The 19,539-nt window shown below is 47.4% G+C and overlaps 1 protein-coding gene across 2 annotated transcripts in view; it reads right to left on the reverse strand.

Moving 5' to 3' along the window:
- The window catches only part of PITPNM1 (phosphatidylinositol transfer protein membrane associated 1), a 318,418-nt gene that overhangs the window by 54,531 nt on the left and 244,348 nt on the right, over positions 1-19,539 (reverse strand). For both annotated transcript variants that reach the window (XM_078659290.1, XM_078659289.1), the window contains exons 14-16: positions 18,792-19,024; positions 11,615-11,785; positions 8,119-8,280 (exon numbers count right to left, since the gene is read on the reverse strand). In XM_078659290.1, the coding sequence (XP_078515416.1) occupies positions 8,119-8,280; positions 11,615-11,785; positions 18,792-19,024 (566 nt within the window). The remainder of the gene's footprint in view (positions 1-8,118; positions 8,281-11,614; positions 11,786-18,791; positions 19,025-19,539) is intronic.

Below are 19,539 nucleotides of genomic sequence, written 5' to 3' on the forward strand. Positions count from 1 at the left end.
GACCCACTGGGCGATGGAAGTGACGTGGCCCTGGCACCGGATTTTGGGGGACACCCTGGGAGTCCCCGTGACTAGAGAACAGGGATGTGCCGAATGCTGCACTAACGTGGCCACCCTTTGATATGGGCAACCTGCGTGCGCCGCAGGCAGCCTCATTTCTATATCACACTCTTAGCCAAAAGGCAGCGGAGCACTGCACAGGGGCCACCACATCCTCTTGTGCTTTGGGTGGCTTTTATTTGGGGGGGATAGTAAGGGGTGCTCAACACTTGTCCATTTCTTGTGTCAGAGCTTACCGTTCGCTGCCTGGGTGGCACTCTTCTTCTGCAGAGCATGGAAGCTAAGATGGCGACTCGGGAGATGTTCAAACTGACTCTGCAACAGAACCCGCCTACAGGAGGCACTAGTCCGGAACACTAGTGGATGAAAGGAAAAAACTGCAGAAGAGGACTTAGGAAAGCCCCAAATGGATTGGGGACAGGCCCCACGTAAGGAAATCTTTGAGCGCAAGAAGCAGTTTCCGATCCACAGTGCTCAGCAGAAGAAGCGGTGCCCATTCCTCCAGGTGGCAAGAGTACCACGGAGTGAAGATGTGAAAGACGCAGGGGCACCAGCCCATCTGTTCGGGCAGAAGGGATGGGTGAATGAATGAACCACACTTATTTAGAGGAACACAGGGGAGGTGCCCTCCAAAGGGGTCGGGGGGGGTCTAGATTTGGCGCCTTGCATAGATTCAGGGAGGGAAAATGTCAGCCACAACGCACTACTGTCCTGTAAAGAGTACAAAACGCAGAATAGGAAACCCACCCTCCAATGCCACGGTCGGAAACGTGCACGATTGGCTTACTGAGCTCTTGTCAAGAGTCCATGGCACTCATCTTTCCAAATTGGCTTTAATTAATATTATCCTGAAAATAAGAGTAACAAATACTAGAAAAGCACAGGGATGTTTCAGGTTAGAAACGTGCCACCCCTGAGCGACCAGCAGACCCCACTGTCCCCTCTGTATATGCTGAGCGTCCATCCATGTATGGTTGGCGTGCTTTTTTCACCTTTGCTTCGGGTGTGACCTTGTAGTAGGGTGCTTTCCATTTCACTCCTTAACAAATCATTTCCATATTAATAATTCTTTAGTATTTCATCCTATCAAAATAAAGCCTGGTTAAATATGCTTTAGAGCAGGGTGTACAATGCGGGTGGACAATGCTCGAGCCACACATAAGGCATTTACACATAATGCACTGAAAAGGAAGTGGCCTCCCTGGAATTTGTCATAGGTTGTCTGCCCTAATCCTATATAGTACCCCCACATTTTAGAAGAACTCAGGTAAAGGGGTAGTGAGTTGGCTTTGTGTGTAGACTGCGGATATAACTTATTACACCTCTGTAGAGTCTTAACTGAAATAAAAACAAATTTAACAAAATCGCATATTAGGAGGGGGTATACCTTTATGAATTAAATAAACTGTAAAATATTTTTTTTGTTTCAGAGAAAGGGCTTTTGTGTAATGTTTGCATTACATATTGTAGGACCTGTATATTTGTGTGTTCAGGTACATTCTGATAATTCTATAAAGTGTTTTAATTGCTAATGGTTGTTTTTATGGCCTTGTATGCCTGAATATGAAATTGCTAAACGTATAAAATATCCTCAACCATGTTTGCAAATGAAAACCTAAAGTAATCCACACCGAATACAAATGTTAGGTGTTTCGTACATTCACACTTCTCTTGGCACAACCGGTACTCCATAGGCGACTGTTAAAAGCCACTAATTAGGACTGGGCCAAAAATGCAACAGTTTCAAAAGCAAGCACAATTTCCATCAGTATCAACAAGTAGCATGTTTACAGGTTTGGACCCTTATGAGCAACATATACCTGTACGCCTTGTGACCTTTAAAAAGAAGCCACCCCGGGATTGCAGCGCATCGCTTGTGTTGACCGTACAAGGTTTCTTACTTTGGGCAATCGTGACATCTTGGGGTGTCCAGCGTGTGGTGACCTGAGTCGGTAAAGGCTTACCTGGTAACAGCATGCTTGAAGCACCAGAAGTAGTCACAACGCAGAGGTTGTTACTCTTACAACCCAACAAGACTTGTTCAAAATAGCTGCCAAGAAGAACAACACAGAGATCTGTCGACATCCTGGCCCCCAAACTGCTGGCAGTTTATCGGGAAGCCTGGGACTTGGGGAGATTGCCAGATTCCACTCGTGAAGCTATCATTATCCCGTTGCTGAAGCCGGGTAAGGACTCATTGTCTAGGTCAGCCTACCACTCATTATCAATGTTAACAACTGACTACAAGATTCTGAGTAGGATTCTTGCGACCCGGCTTCTTCCTTATATGACCCAACTGGTCCATCCTGACCAAGCGCGCTTTATCTCCAAACGCAATACTGCGACTAATGTACGACGCCTTCTGCGGATCTTGGGAAAGAACCATAGTGAGACCCTCACAACGGCAGTTCTCTCAGTTGACATTGAGAAGGTGTTCGACAGCCTAGAGCTGCCGTATTTGTACCGGGTCCCACACAAGTTCGGACTTGGGGACTCCTTTGTAGGGTGGACGGAACTCCTTTATAAGTCAGCGATGGCTCGGCTGCGGATGGAAGTGAATCTCATCAGCTTGCCAGGTGGGGCGGGGCACGCGACAGGGATGTCCGCTCTCTCCGATGTTGTATGCCCTGGCCATTGAGCCTCTGGCCGGTTGGGGAGGCATTATCCAGGTTTATACCTCCGTGGGGATATGCAGTTTATTTCCCTTTATGCGGATGACTTGTTGGTCTTTCTCGCAAACACGGATACGGCTTTGGAGGGCGTGTAAGACTTGCTCCATGTGTTTGGACAGTACACGGGGCTGAGGGTGAACTGGGCAAAGACCTGCTTGTTTCCGGTGGTACCGACTGTGCTGAACCCTTCGCAGGTGGCGGGCATCCGCTTGGAGCCCTACTATTTACCTTATTTAGGCACCAATGTTATACCCCCGGGGATTTGTTCAAGGGTAATTTGGGCCGGGCCATAAGCAGACTTAGGGGTAGTTTCAGGTTCTGGAGTACATTGCCGATATCGGTAGCGGGTCGGGTGGCGCTCCTGCAGATGGTGGCGCTCCCACTCCAATTGTATTATTGTCTGACATTGCCGGTCTGGGGGTCCTAGTTCCCTACATTGATTTCCGGTCTGGGTGGGAGGGTCTGTCGGAACCGTGGACCTCAATGGTGTGCCAATATGTGGTGATGGCAGCAGGAACTGTTAAGGCCATTACGTGCCTTTATAGACGCATGCTGACTGAGGCTCTGGAACCATTGCGCGCATTTCAGGGGAAGTGGGAAGTGGACCTTGGCAGGGAAATCCCTGAAAACACATGGGCCCAGTTGGTTAGAAGAGCGTGGAAGAGCACGAGGAATGCTAGATTTCAATTGGTACAATTCTATGTCCTGCATAGGGCGTACTTGACACCAGCCAAGCTTAATCAATATTTCAATGCGGCGGCTGCTCAGTGCCCGAGATGCAGTTTGGAGGGAGCCGACTTCCAGCACATGATGTGGGGATGCCCGAGGTTGGGAACATATTGGAAGGACGTGCTGGCACTGCTGTGCAGTATAACTGATCGTACAATAGAACTAGATCTGGGCAGTTGTTTACTTCACTGGTTCCTGCATACAGCTAAAACGAAAGTGACAAGTAAATGTATAGACCTAGGCCTCGTATTAGCCAAGAGGGAAATCACAATGCATTGGAAATCAGCGAGGAGACCAGGAGTGTAGAGATGGCGGGCGAAATTGCTCAAGTGGGAGCAGAGTGAAGGTACACCTAGGCTACAACAGGCCCTAAGTACTACTAATGACAAGGCGTGGGAGACTTTAGTTGTAATATTGCAGGCTCCAGACACAGGTTCAGAGGAGGGTTCGGACTTGGAGGACCGAGGGGCCCAGTTGGCACAAGGAGAATGAACTAGGGTATGGTCAGTGGGACAAATGGTGATCACTAAAGAAACAAGCATTTACAATGCAACGGTCTCGCCTTTACAAAAGTTAGAGCTATTGGCATTGTAAATGACACATTTTTAATTTAAGTGTTGGTTTTGAAAACAGATAAATAAATGGCATTGTCATTTACAATGCCAATAGCTTAATCTCTCGCAAATGTGAGACCTATTGCATTTGCACCCACATACACACACAGAGCCACTCACACACACACACACATAGATGTGTTAGATGTGGATATGGTGGCGGTGGATGTGGTGGTGGTGGTGGTGGTGGATGTGGTGGATGTGGTGGTGGAAGTGGTGGTGGATGTGGTGGTGGATGTGGTGGTGGTGGATGTAGTGGTGGTGGATATAGTGGTGGTGGATGTAGTGGTGGTGGATATGGTGATGGATGTGGTGGTGGATGTGGTGGTGGATGTGGTGGTGGTGGGTGTTGTGGATATGGTGGGTGTGGTGGGTGTGGTGGATGTGGTGGATGTGGTGGGTGTGGTGGTGGTGGTGGATGTGGTGGTGGATGTGGTGGTGGATGCGGTGGTGATGGTGGTTGTGGTATTTTGAAGGATGTTCAGATGTGGCAAGACTGTCCTGAGTCTCCTGTAAGCGTTACTGATGGAGTTCTCCAACTGCACTGATTAACAAGCCGAGGTGCCGTGACAGCGGGAGGGGGGGCGGGAACGGGCACAAGGACAGCGGGAGGGGGGGGTGGGAACAGGCACAAGGACAGTGGGAGGGGGGGCGGGAACGGGCACACGAACAGCCGGAGGGGGGCGGGAACGGGCACACGCTGGTTCAAGACAGCACAGCGGAGCTTCTCAAGTAAGCTACTGCCCGGCCGCCATCTGACCAAATGACCAAAACAAACCTTCCAAAAAAACCACAAATAAAACACCGCCCACTGCCGCAATGACGTTTTAAAAGGGGCGGAGAGGGAAAAAATGTATGGAAACGCCCACAAATCGCCTCGGACAATGACGGACGCCTCTCTCTTTCAATGGCTAGCCTCCATTTATGGAGCTAGCCAATGGGACAGAGAGGCGGAACAAAGCTCCAGACTGCTTCTCGTCGTCGTCCTTGCAGCCAGACACCATTCCATGAATTCCATTAAGGCTGGGTGAAATGTATTGGCTCCTCATTCATATCACAATGTGAGTAAACTGCAGGCTCTCAGTGCAATTATCCATTCTACCTTCTCCCCAGACATATTGGTGCGGGGGACCCTTTTTTACCAACGGATGTTACTGCTTTTCACCTTGGCCATTACTTTACTCTGCCAATGTTTTTCACTCCATCTCTCAAAACGCTCTTTCGGCTTGACCTTAAAAGGGTGCTGTGTTTTTATACTGATCACCCAAAGACCAGTGTAATCTAGAGTGAAGAAAGAAAAAGCAGTGCAGAAGTAGACCCTGTTGATGTGGATAATCCTCTGTATCAAAATCTGCTGCTCACTGGCCAAGGAGAAATGCCCTGAAGGCCCCCAGGCTTATTCCACCCGAGCAAAGGCCTCTGCAACAGCATTGGTGCATCTGTAAGTACTGAAGTACAGAGGATTCTAGACAGGGCAGTTATGATGACTTCTCATCCACCAGCAGGAGAAGTGTTTTTAGACAAACAAAAAAGGCACAGAAAAAGACAAGGGGTCAAAAATACACCAGTTGCTGAATTGAGCTGCCCAGAAGACTGCAGAAAAGTTCTCATTCGTGCCAGGTGGAGGATTTATCCTGCTATTCTCAGACAACAGATAGAGTACCCTTCAGCACTCTCATGACTCACTGAGCACCACATCAATGCCATGTCTAAAATCATGAACACCCTTGCACCCAAACAACTAAAGAGAACTAAACACTTATAAGGTCCCAAAGGCGAGACCTATTGTCTATGCCAATGATTGTTTTGAACAAGTGTCTAAGGCCATAGCTTGAAAGGCATGCTATAAATAGAGGAGGTCCCTTGAAGCGAAATCTTCTTCGCTGCTGTACCAAGGCAGAATCCAGTTTTATTTTTTGCATTTTTGCAAGGCACCAACCTCGCTCAAGAAAATAAAAGGGCTTCAGATCAGACGCAGACTACGTTAGAAGTTGTTTTTTTAGCTCGAGATTCAGGGGCTTTTCCTGGCCACCGAGATATGCCTCACAGATAACAGACATCCCCGCAGACCTGCCTGCCTCGTGCGCTACCTGAAACAAATGCTACAGCAGAGAGGAGCACGAGAAGTCTGTCTCTCTGCTGCCTTCAAAGAATAATTTATACATGACTATGGTGCAGTGCAAGATTAATTTATCCCATGCTCAAGCGGGGCAGAGCCTCCTGTTAACCTTCAATCCTGGCTGTATCACAGTGCCTCAGACGGAGTAGCACTATTGGGCCCAATTTGGCTTACTTTTTTTGATAGACTTTATTTCTATGGGGTCTTTGTAAATCTCGCAACACTTCCTAGAAAGTAAAACGGGCAATGACTAAGGTGTCCGGTAGCCACAGGGCATGTACGGCGCCGTCAGCATGTCCATACTCCGGCCTGTAAACAACCAGGACTTATTTTGCATTCTGGGATATAACCCGTGGGCAGCACCCGGGCGTTGCTCTGGAAGAAGGTGGGAGTGCCCAGCTTGTGACTCACCCTGAGGGGGGGGCAAGGCCGGGCTAGAGCTACTGCTGAGTGGGTGGGAGGCCGCGGTGAGTCCCACTGTCTCTCCCGGTAACACACCTCGCCCATGACTCATCTCTGGTGATAATGCTGCCCTCTTGAGAGTCACTGACGTGCTCCCAGCGGTGCCCTCCTAAGGACAGTCCATCTCAGGGGGCCTGGGACATCAGAAGAACAGGGTCGGTAGGTGCTGCGAAAAACAAAACATCTCTAGTGCTATTAACAGCCACAATACGTGTTTTAATGTACCAGCGGGAGGTGAATAATCGTCAGCATGACAGCGGGAGGGGGGGGCGGGAACGGGCACAAGGACAGCAGGAGGGGGGGGCGGGAACGGGCACAAGGACAGAGGGAGGGGGGCAGGAACAAGCACAAGGACAGCGGGAGGGGGGGCGGGAATGGGCACATGAACAGCGGGAGGGGGGCGGGAACGGGCACACGCTGGTTCAAGACGGCACGGCGGAGCTTCTCAAGTAAGCTACTGCCTGGCCGCCATCTGACCAAATGACCAAAACAAACCTTCCACAAAAAAAAAAAAAACACCGCCGCAATGACGTTTTAAAAGGGGCGGAGAGGGAGAAAATGTATGGAAACGCCCACGAATCGCCTCGGACAATGACGGACGGCTCTCTCTTGCAATGGCTAGCCTCCATTTATGGAGCTAGCCAATGGGACAGAGAGGCGGGAATAAGCCACACACTGGTAAACAAAAGTTTTCGCCTGCGCCGAAAAGCTGCGCGGCGCAGCTTTCGACGAGGCGAAACCTAAAAATGTATACCCCGTACTCTACTTCTGTTGTATACGATTACTATTGTATTGAATTCTAATGCATCTTAATTGTTTATAGACCAGGCTCTTAAGGCACACCGGTGGCGGGAGGTGGGATAGGGGTGGGGGACACAGTGAGAAGCAGCTTGTGATATAATATACTATAATTTATCCATTTGTTATTGCTGTGCTGCTCAACTACTTTGGTTGTTTGAAAATCTATACCAAAAAATGTATTAAAAAAGAAGAACAACACAGATGCCCTGGTTTCCTGTGACAGAATTACCAAGCAGCTATCCTAGATGGGAAACATTCTTTAGTATGAAGCCGGAATCACGCTATGCCTTGACACCGCCTGCAATAGAATGAACACGCTGTTACCACGCATACATGCATGCACGCACGCATGCAAGTCGTTACACGATTTACTTTGGGGGGTGCACTGGTGGAGTGGTGTTGGATTTAAAGCCCAACACCTTTCCAACTGTTGCCCAGACTGGAGTTGGAATAATACATTATACTAATCCAATGGCCGGAACCCCCCTAAAGCAAGTTGTTAAAACAACTTGCATGCAAAAGGAACACGTGGTAACAACACGCTCGTTCTACTGTCGGCGTTGAAAAGTAATGCGTGCATGATGCATGCGTTATTCTGTCATACAAACATCCTAGATTTCCTAATGCAATAGGGCTAAGAGGAGAAAAAGAAATCACTTACTCTTCACCACCTCACTCATGTTATCCACTGTCCCTACGCCCTCATATGATATGCTCAGCTCGTTGGATTTCCAGAAGCCACCAAAGGCCCCTGTGGGCGTTGTGGGCACAGCTGCTTCCAGGTCATCAATGAAAAGGGAAGAGTGCATCTGCAGAGCATCCTCTGAGGGAGAGACAGTGGAAGAACAGAAGACTTGCACAATGAATTGATGTATGGAAGTGCATATAAACACATTCCCCACAGGGACACAAATTCGACAAATGCAAACATACACCTAACTCTGGCCAATGTGGTGGCGATCCTCACCCTTACCCTGAGGCTCCAACTGCCATATTCTAAAATTGTGCTGTTAATGAATACAATAAATAAGCCTCTCAAATAGAGGAAGTGGTCGGGTCACATGCAAATCTATGAGCGACACCAACATGGAGGAGCTACAGGTACAGCCTTCTTCTCCAGCACTGGATCTTTCATAGATTCACATACTTGAAAAAAGATTACCAAAACAGTTCAAAACTCAATGGAATGGGGATTGGGAGGGGGACGGGGGAGGGACTAACCTAAAGCATAAAGATTTCTCAGCAACGTTTGTCCCACTGATGTTTCTGCTCTTGAGTGCATGTCAAAGCAGAAGTGGTTAGAGAATGGGGAACTCCAAGTTGCTGCTCTGCAGATGTATTCACTGATATTACTTCAAATAGGGCTCTAGTGGTTGCCACACATGTGGTGGAATGAGCCCTAACCTTGCAGAGGATTGATTTCCTGCTCTTGCATATACAGTACACATGCATAATACCTTCCATTTTTAGATTCCTTGCTTTGATAAGGATCAACCTTTGCTAGATTGTGCAAAAGCTACAAAGATCTGGTTTTATTTCTGAATATTTTCTTTCTTTCTCTCCAAGTATAACTTAAGACATAGGGTCTGACTTAGATTTCGGCAGATGGGTTACTCCGTAACAACAGAGATGGGGACCCCATCTGCCGAAATATAAATCCCATATTTCGGATGTATACAGGCCCAGAGCATATTGTTCTTGTGCACTTTCCTTTAAAATCTTAAAGGAAGCATGTTTTCTCCACCGCAGCATTTGAGGGGCTGAATTTATTCCACGGTGTTCCATGGAGAGCAGTGCCAGGCAGTGAGTGTTTTGGTTCTTGCTTGTCTCGTCTGTGGCTATATAGGCTTCCCATTCTGTTGACCGATGTGCATCCAGAACATGACACGTGCCTCTCGATCCTCATCACTACACCTATCGAATGTGTCTGAATCCTCGTCATCTGCGTGGTCATCAGAAGCATGCTATTGATCTCGATCATCCGGTTTAATCGCATTTTGCTTAGTCACTGAAGCTACATTGCTGGCATTGGTAAAAGCAATTGATGACCCAATACTGGGTTCCTGTGGAATGACTGCTACCGACTGCGCCGGCAGCTTAACTAGCATTTGCGGAGGATAAAGGTTGTTAATGCAGAAGTCCTGCACTACGGCTATGTTAGCAGGTCCACAGGACCTTTAACTATGGTTGTAAAGCTTTGATGGGACTGAGTTAGGGGAGTAATGCAAATGGTGGGCCCCCTTGTAGAGTGTGATGAGAGGCCCCTGGATCTTCCATATCTCATTCCATATATATATTCATTGGCCTTGGGCGGAGTGGGGGCCCCAGGACGGACGGGGCCCCTTGAAGGAACCCTTGTGTTAGACCCTGGATTGAGGCCGTACAAATTTAACATGGTTGGTGCTTTCAGAAAGGGACGGTGCCTTCCTCATGCCCTGACCGACTTAAAAATTATATGTGCAGCTGACCCAGACTACTGGCCTCCTCTTCGTCCTCTTCATTTTCTCCATAGCTGAAAAAGGTCTCTACTTCTACTTCCTGATTATCGTCCTCGTCCCTAATGTTCTGGAAGCAAGAGATAAGCCTTTAAGGGTGAACTATACATAGAAATGGCAACACTGCTCGCATAGATGAAGCTGCCAATGCTTAAAAGGTTGGCTACACAACCATTGACAGGTCTTTCGTCGTTGATGGTACAACTCCTGCCGTCAACACAACTTGCTGCTGGATGGGTGCAAGACAATTTACTGGACCCATCGTTGAAGGCAGTGAATGATTATCTGTAGAAGAAGTTGCCACTAGTGCTTTCTTGATGACGTAGGTAGTGAGAATGTACACCGTCATCGAGTGCGGGTGTTGTTTACCACTGGCAATGGCCCTTCTTTCATTGGAGCCTTTAGGGTTATTGACAGATTCTCCATGATCAACACACTTGTCATCAGGGTGGAAGAGGCTGCTTTGTTGACAGGAGTCTGAATGCGATGGTCATCACTGGCATACAGCCTGGCAACGATCATTTCGATGATGTGTGATCTACATTTTTTCTTGACAACGGAGCTGAAAAATGCACATGCCATTTTTAGACTGGAATTTCAGAGAGGAGGTAAACATGCTCTCTTATCACCTGCTCTCCGAAGCATGTGTTTTGGGTTCCATGTTTACTACACAAGGGTCATTTAGGCTTTTTTTTACTCTACAGTTCTTAAGACGAGGGCTGATCAGGTGGCTTAGCTGTAGAAGCGTCACAGTAGATCATCAGCTGATGCTTGACCGCTTTACTTGGTACCGGCTGGATCAAACTCAAGTTTTCTCTTCCTTGATAACACCACACTAGCAAGTACAGAAATATCCTCCCCATCAAACCAAATGCCAAGCGTCTGTCGTCTGACTGGGGTATTTTTTGGTAAATAAGTCACATTTTTTGGGGTCATTGTTGGGGTGAAGGTAATCTTCTCACAGTGTGTGCCTGCCCTTCACATAAACCTGTCTCTTGCTACAAGCAGGACACTTCATACACAGAGACTGCTTTTTTTACCCTTGCATGCATCACTGGTCTCAGCCACCAATACAGACAATACTGTTAACATGCACAGTCGCTCACTTGAATGCAGACAAAATCCATAAAGAAGTTATAAATTGCCAAAAATGTTGATTAATGACACAGAGCTCTAGAGGATTCCTCGCACAGACGTGGCAGTCTGACATGGCAGTTGGAGCTTCTGGGGACAGGAGAGGTTTTCAGCCCCTCCACCTCATTGGCTAGAGTTTGGGTCATATGCTGAGGTGAATAGACTGTATATAGGTTATGGGTTTGCAGACTGACAGCTGATGCAGTAGAAAGACTGATATTTAACATGGTTGCACAAAGGGCTCCCAGCCACACAATGGGGACTAGTCAAGAAGTAACATCTATGAAAAATCCAATGCTAGAAAAACATATATGTCTAGCTCTCTCTGTACACCCATCTCTCTATATAATGCCCCCTGCCTCCAACGAATAGTCCCACAGGCCTTCCTAACTCTGCATGAGCATTGATCGCCTATGGTAAGAGGAATGCATTGTATCCTTTGTTCCTCCCCTCAGCCACACCAATCTCACAATTTGCTCAGCTATGGATAAACATCTCTTTTCCATCCTACTGTCATCAGAGACTCACCGAGCAGCGCAGAATTGCCATCCCCCAGAGGGAACTTCTGGTAGCGAGGAACCACGAAGGGTGAGATAGCGTGGAACTTCTTAGCAAGCAGAGGCTCCAGGCGAGATGCACAGGGGTCGGCAGAGTGGAAGAGGTTGTAGATCTGCTCGCAGGCGGGGCGTATCTGAGACACTGCATAGAAAGGAATCGAGATATGAGGACCAGTCCCTGGCTCCACATTTACATTGCTACGGATTATGCTTAACACAGACTTTACAATCAACCTGGGGTTGGCCTGAACCAACGCCAGCAGTGTGAGGGGAAGTGTTGGCAGGGTAGTGTACAGCTTTACATGACTGACAAGACACATTTCAGAAAATTATCAGGATCATCACACTCTTTACAATACTTACCTGCTATGCAAAGCACTTATCCTGGTACCCACCTGGCCATACTATTGAACTTGCAAACTCTGCTTTCCTGGACTTAAACTTTTATGGTGACTTCAGTGGGTCACCACACTCAATTTAGGGAGATATTCGGTATTGAATTAGTACATTTAACAACAACTGGATGTAGGGATCTTACTAGCCCGCAATAGGGTGGTGTTTACAAAGTTGGTGGGGCCAGTGTCCAACGAGTTGCTGACGGGTATCATGTATGACCCACTCTGCCGTTTCTACATGTGCAACAATGACGGTAACCTTAGCAGTGTTCATTTTCCTACTTGGGGATCTTCTAAAAAACAGGATTTTATTTGCAAAATTACACAGCCCTTCAACATAACAAAACAGCTTTTCTGAAAGAAAGTTCTCTTCCTACTCACTATTCATTAACTAATGAAGTGGGCAAACTTCTGGTTGTGCACACCGCCTCTGCCTGGCACATTGAGATTTGCCATTTCTGGTAATGTATGTGAATTAAACTGACCTCTGATTGAGGTGTGCAATGTTCCACTTCCTTCAGGTGTCTTAACTCAAATCAACTTTTATATGGAATAAATTTTAAGTTATTGGGTATTTAGGAAAACATTTTACATACACTGCTAATTTTCCCAGCAGAGTACCAATTATGCTATTTGCATTTGGCTGGAGACAAGGAGAGTCTAATGCAATAAACCATCCTACTGGTTGTAAAGAGACTGATGTGTGCAGTAAAGTAAAACCACCACTGAAACTCACATCAGGCCCTTACAGCAAATGACTGGCTGTGAGTACAGGGTCTTTCTAACAGCACCCCAATGCCAATAACACATGTCATAGTACTGGAGTGAAACAGCTAAACCCTATTCCTCAAGAATGCCATTTGTTTACATGTTTTGCCCGACAAACCTCAAAGATGTCGATTACCCTTCTGCCACCACGCCCCGTATCATTCATGTATCTCTAAAAGGTCCTCTGGGAGATCTTCAGTCACTGGAATAGGGAACAAAGATGGGGCAAGAAGGTCCTTCACGATCACTCTTTATGTAAGGAGAGGAGAGGCTAGATTTGTCCATCTGAAGACAATAAATGAGTACAGCCCAACTGGGCCACGTCACCAGGTCGGTCAGTGTCTGCAGATGTCAACGCAGAGACTCTTCGGATTGTGAGCACATGATGCTCACATCGCCTCATGTTCCTCTTCTTTTCAGATCATCATCCAGTGCGGTTGGAGATTCAGATGACGGTCCTGAGATGTTTGGGAGACAGTCGAGCTCAGCGGCGGAAGGCTTTAAACTAGGATCTAGGCTTACAAGCTGGATAGAGTACTGGATACGCACAGAAACACTCTCTGTGGCTCTCGAGACATAGCTACTGAAGATCATCTTCCCTCTGTTTTTTTCACACTGATCAGTTCCCCTAAAATGAGAAATCCTGGAGGAAAGGTCGAGTCTACCAGAAGAGATTCCTAGGTTTTAATCTTAGATCAGGTTTATTGCTTGCAAAATGATCTTTAGCCCCATTCAGATAGGATCTATCTGAGAACTTCATTGTACAGCAGGAGCTCAGAGTCTTCTTCGAGATGTCTGCTTGTTTCATCCTTCTTTGTGTTTTTTGGGGCCTGGGGGTGGACTACAGGTTATGGTAGAACAAATACCAGATACGTTTGAGCCTCCTCAGAGAGTTCTAGAAGTCTAATCATCTTGTTTGTTCAAATGAGACATTATTGCAGTAATGACACATTCTTGTAGTACAGCCTGCTAATCCTAAAGGAATTCATTGCCCGATGGCATCGGTCACAATCTATTACATGACCAGGTGCTCCTGGAAGGAAACTTTCCTCACACAAGGTTCAGAGAGGAGTACAATGTAAATAATCCTCAGGAGATGCAGCAAGGCTGGAAATGCCATGTGCCCCAACCATTCTAAAGGGCTTCATCCTCTGTCTGAAACAACCAACAAAGGAGGAAAGGTTTCTGTACAACAGTGTATGGGTAGAAAGCGAGGCATAGTTACACTGGACATGGTCGTGTGCAAGAAGCACAATAGCTGTGGCTTAAACGTCTCACACGAACAATCCTATTGTAGTAGCAAATGCTGCCTTTGTTCACCTGGAGCTCCCCGTCCACCATATGACCTGGGTGTAAAAGAGGTGCTGGGAAGAGCCCATTCACCAAAGATAATTCACAAGCCCTTTCAAAGAGGGACTCCCACAGCTGTGCTCCTCCATGGCATCCCTAGTGTTTCGGGTCATTCTTGGTCCTCTACGATGGGCCTCTCGCTGTGCGAGTGCTCGAACCTTGACACTGGCTAGCTGTTCCTTCACCAGACATTTAACTAACAAACTGGAATCATGAGCCCCTTCTCACAGCTGCAGAGAACTCCTCTAGGGTTACTGGTGAGGTTGACCATGTAGACCACAGATCATTTTTACACCGGGACAGCTTATTAGGGTCTGAATGTGTGAGGAGAGCAGAAGGGAGCTGTGGACCGGCTTCCTAGCATATGAATCTTTTCTTCTGCTGTCATCAATCAACAAACTGTACATCTGTACAACACGTCCTTCCAGTCTCCGATTTTCAAGCTCCGCTGGCCTGTGAGGTACTGTTGACAAAGTTCTTGGAAGAGTTTTGAATGCGGATTTGATGCTAAGTGAGGACTTTACATTCATTCCAAGGGTACATTCATGTTGACAGCCTTGAGGATGAAGCCTGAGAAGACAGCAAGGCCATCTATTTCAAGAGGGTCCATGTTGGGGAAAAACGCCTCAAAATTGAATGGTTTGCCGGCAACACCACCGTAACTCACACCAACAGCCCTGCTTACTTGAGGGACCCTGGGGGGAGATAATAATAATAATCCACATTTGTAAAGCGCGAACAATCACCCGTAAGGGTCTCCAGCGCTAGGGGCCGTCGGGAAGATTAAGCAAGCTATTGCCCAGAGTCACATGGTACTGGGCTAATCACCGCCGGGGATCGAACCGTGATCCCCAGATTCCAGCGTCAGTCACCCTGGTAGCGGCGCCACACCTCTCTCCTGGAGTGGGCCTGAAGTTTCCAGGCAGTGGAATCCCATCTGTGGCTCTTTTGCTGGGCTGGGAGCCTGATACAGAAGGTTCCTTCATCTTTCTAAGAAGCTGAGCCTTCCCGCAAGCACCATCTGTTGTTCATCTTCCTAAATGACACATACATTTCTTAGTGGTCTGAGAGACTGGAAGATCAACCACACAAACTGGGTACTCACCTTCCAAAGACTTTATCACCCCGGGGACACTGCGGGCATGGTGGTTGATGACAGATGAGGAAAGACTTCTCAGTAAAATATTTTACCTTCCTCCCTCATAAGATGTGTAAGACAAGAGTGAAGTTTTAGGAAGTCAAATGAGTCAACATCCTGCTTCAAAAGGGTTTTGTGAGAGAAAATTAATGTTAAATACGCCACAGCTATTTTTAGGGTAGCAGTGTACCATAAAGTGGAAAATTAACTACCCTAAGTCACACTGCTCTGTATGTATTCTGCGACAGAGAGGTCACAAATTAGTTATCTCTAGGTTAGAGACAATCACCCTATAGAGGGTTTCAAGCTTTGGGGCTTTCACCAAAATGTGTTTTTGATTTAAAAATATGAATTCTCACTGGATATATAAAAAGGATAATAAAGGTTGCTTCCTAGGGCCATGCTTCCTTTAGGATTGCATTTTCAGAAATACATTTCTGGCTCTTAAATTGTGATCGAGGATCCTACATGTTGGTAAAGATAGTCGGTTTCTGACCATCAATGACAGCCCCATGACGGATATCTTCCGAGGCAGCTGAATTCTGATGTCAGGCCACTGAAGACCATGAATCGTCAGAGCTTGAGCTGAAAAGGAATCTCAAATAATGAATATGATCAGAAATACAAATTCTGCAGGGACTTCAAGGAGAGTGGGTGCAGGTCAGCTCTTCAGCTATCCTTCGATAGTGAGGTCTGTAGCTCCTGCGTTCTCTGACACTAGAGATCCAAAGCGTGTACTTGAGTCCTATATATTCACAAAGGAGCTGAGGAACCGCAAGCCCATATTTACTGGGGAAAAAAAGTGACATAAAAAAGTTGCAAAAGGGTCTGTGAGCTAAACCAAAAATATCCAACATCTACATAGTAACTAGAAGGGACTCGTGAAAGAAGCTAACAGGTGCCTAAAAGAAGTGAGGGACGCGCAGGTCTGGTCTGTGCGCAGGTCTGGTCAAAGTTCAAATTAAAACCTATTAAATGCTGGGGAAAAATTTGGAAATCTCAGGTCTGAAATAAGGGAGACTGAAACCTCAGCCAAAAATCATAAACCATTTAGAAAGCGGCAAAGGCAATGAACCTTAATAAAGATTTTGCTAAATATTTGATTTCTGGATAAATATAATGACAAAAAGGGATTTTTTGTTAGTTTTGGTCCGGGTGAGGAAAGGAAAGGTTTCATACAAACCCAAAGTGGTCATTGCAACTAAAATGTACTTGGGATCTTACTTACTACTCTTTTTTGATCAATATGAACATGTGGCACTTGCTATTGAAAACCTTTTGGAGTACAAAATGTGGGCTACTGAATCTCTCATTTATTGATGATCAGGCTTTTTATATTTTATTGTAAGTATATGTACAATATCTTAGTGATATTTCCCCTCTATTTTTTTGCAGCCTTGGAAAAGTCTCCTAGGACGAAGCATGTGGTGGCGGTATGGTTATTGTTAAATCGAATACAAACTTATGAAATACTTGTTTTTGAAACTTTTATTGCAACGCTGTCATTTGAGTGCTCCGGTGTTCTCTTTACATTTTGTTTGTCTGCTTGAATGACTCCCCTTAGCAGCAGGGGGGCTCTTGTTCCGACACCAACATTTACCTTTTGCATTACGGGTTCAATTCACATAGACCCCAATTACAATTTCTCGGTGTGCAACAGTTTATTCACGGCTAACAACCTTATCTAATTGCAACTAAAATGTGGCATGATTTAGAGGCTATTGTTGCATTCTAACAGAAATATGATTTTTCGGGAGATTGGTTTACATACATAAAACAAGTATATTTTATACCTATTACTATGTGACGCAGAGACTAGGGTTAATAAAGCAACACTCTGATCTAGTGGAACTGGAATCTCCCAAGGAGCACAAATAAATAGTCAGTATGCAGATGGCTATTGTCCATGCCCTGCCACAGGGTTAGTCTACAGCTGACAAAGCGCGATGAGAACTAGGACACACACTTGGCACTTAAAGGGGGAGGGGCCAGATTATAGGTCTTGCTGTCCTTTATGTCCGCATGGTGATGAATCCTGCAACTGCAAGTGAAGTGTTTCCCTACATTCCCTGGGAACCATGATCACAGATCACTTCCATGTCAACACAAGATGATGAACTATATTCACTCTCCTTACTTTAACACTCTATTTTATTCTGCGTGCTATCAGTCTTATTTCAGTATGCTTATGGTGGGTCCTATTCACAAAGGGCCTCCACTGTTGTGGCGGAGGCTCCGCAGTCGTGGCGGGATCTCTGCAGTTATGGCGGGATCTCTGCAGATGTGGTGGGATCTCTGCAATGACAAACTGCAGTGCGGAGATCCTGCCAAAGTGCAGAGATCCCACGATGAGTGCAGAGACACTGCCACCAGGGCAGAGATCCCACCACGAGCGCAGAGATCCCACCACGAGTGCAGAGATCCCACCACGAGTGCAAAGATCCCACCACGAGTGTAGAGATCCCGCCACGAGCGCAGAGATCCTGCCACGAGCGCAGAGATCCCGCCACGAGCGCAGAGATCCTGCCACAAGTGTGGAGATCCCGCCACGAGTGTGGAGTTCCCGCCACGAGTGTGGAGTTCCCGCCACGAGTGCGGAGTCCCCACCACGAGTGCGACATGAGAGAGGAGCCTCCGTCCTGACTGTGGAGGCTCTTTGTGAATCGGGCCAGAGATCCCACCACGAGCACAGAGATCCCACCACAAGCGCAGCGGTCCCACAATGAGCGCAGTGGTCCCACCATGAGCGCAGTGGTCCCACCACGAGCGCAGCGGTCCCACCACAAGCGCAGAGATCTTGCCACAAGCGCAGAGATCCCGCCACGAGCATGGAGATCCTGCCACAAATGTGGGATCCCGCCACGAGTGCAGAGTTCCCGCCACAAGTGCAGAGTACCCGCCACAAGTGCAGAGTACCCGCCACAAGTGCAGAGTACCCGCCACAAGTGCAGAGTACCCGCCACAAGTGCAGAGTTTCCGCCACAAGTGCAGAGTTCCTGCCACAAATACAGCGTTCCCGCCACGAGTGCGGAGATCCCGCCACAAGTGTGGAGATCCCACCACAAGTGTGGAGATCCCACCACAAGTGCGGAGATCCCGCCACAAGTGCGGAGATCCCGCCACAAGTGCAGAGTTCCCGCCACAAGTGCGGAGTTCCCGCCACAAGTGCGGAGTTCCCGCCACAAGTGCGGAGTTCCCGCCACAAGTGCGGAGATCCCGCCACGAGTGCGGAGATCCCACCACAAGTGCAGAATTCCCACTACAAGTACAGAGTTCCCGACACGAGAGAGGAGCCTCCGCCCTGACTGTGGAGGGTCTTTGTGAATCAGGCCCAGTGTCTCACGGTGGTAAGAGGTAGCACTACAGAACAACTTCGCTTTAGTAAAAATCTAATGCAGTCCAGGTTTGCTGCAACATCTGGTGTACAATCTATCATTGATGCACATCACAGGTATGCCATTTTACCCCAGAACAGACATGTAGAAACCCAATCCTACCGTCCACAGTGGGCATGACAGTCTTCCTAAGAGCCAGCACAAGTCCCAAGGGGGAGCCGAACAGGAACAGACCCGACACCTTGAAGTCTAGTTTGCTAGTGGCTTCGCCCAGGTCGACAGATGCGGTGGCTGTAGTCGGGGAGATGCTGGTAGGAGATGGTGTGCTGGGAGGCACCGGGGAGCTGCTGGATCGCCGGGAGTCGTGCTCTGTTTTAGGACCACCTGCCTGGAGGCTGCGAGAGGAGGTGTGGGATTGAAGAGAGAGAAAAGAGTTAGGAGAAAAGTAGAGTAAGTCACTGACATGAAATGCCTGGTCTTCTACTCCAGCAGTGTGATCCTTCCTATGCCACATACAATGCACTGCAACGCCCACAAACCTTCCCATTAAAACCCGACCCCCTGAACCTCATTTGCTGTGTCATATTTCACGCAAACTCATATCTTGCACAGGCTCACATAACGCCTCCTTCACAACTTATCATAGTAGACCCTTTCACACCTCAATTCCTCTACCAACCTTTACTTTAAATCACAGTAGAAACAAAGAGTTGAACTTCATTTACCATACCTCACTTCAGACTGCGAGATACTTCTTGCACCTCACCTACTGTATCACACCTCGAACCGCATCGTGGCAGAGCCCCTCTCACATACTGTAGCCTTCCTTACGCCAGGTCACAGCAGACAATCTCTCAACGGTTGTTGTGACAGCTTATATCTCCCAGCACTACTGATAATCACCCTGGCT

Source organism: Lissotriton helveticus, chromosome 1_1, assembly GCF_964261635.1.
Source record: "Lissotriton helveticus chromosome 1_1, aLisHel1.1, whole genome shotgun sequence".
NCBI classification, from domain to species: Eukaryota; Metazoa; Chordata; class Amphibia; order Caudata; family Salamandridae; genus Lissotriton; species Lissotriton helveticus.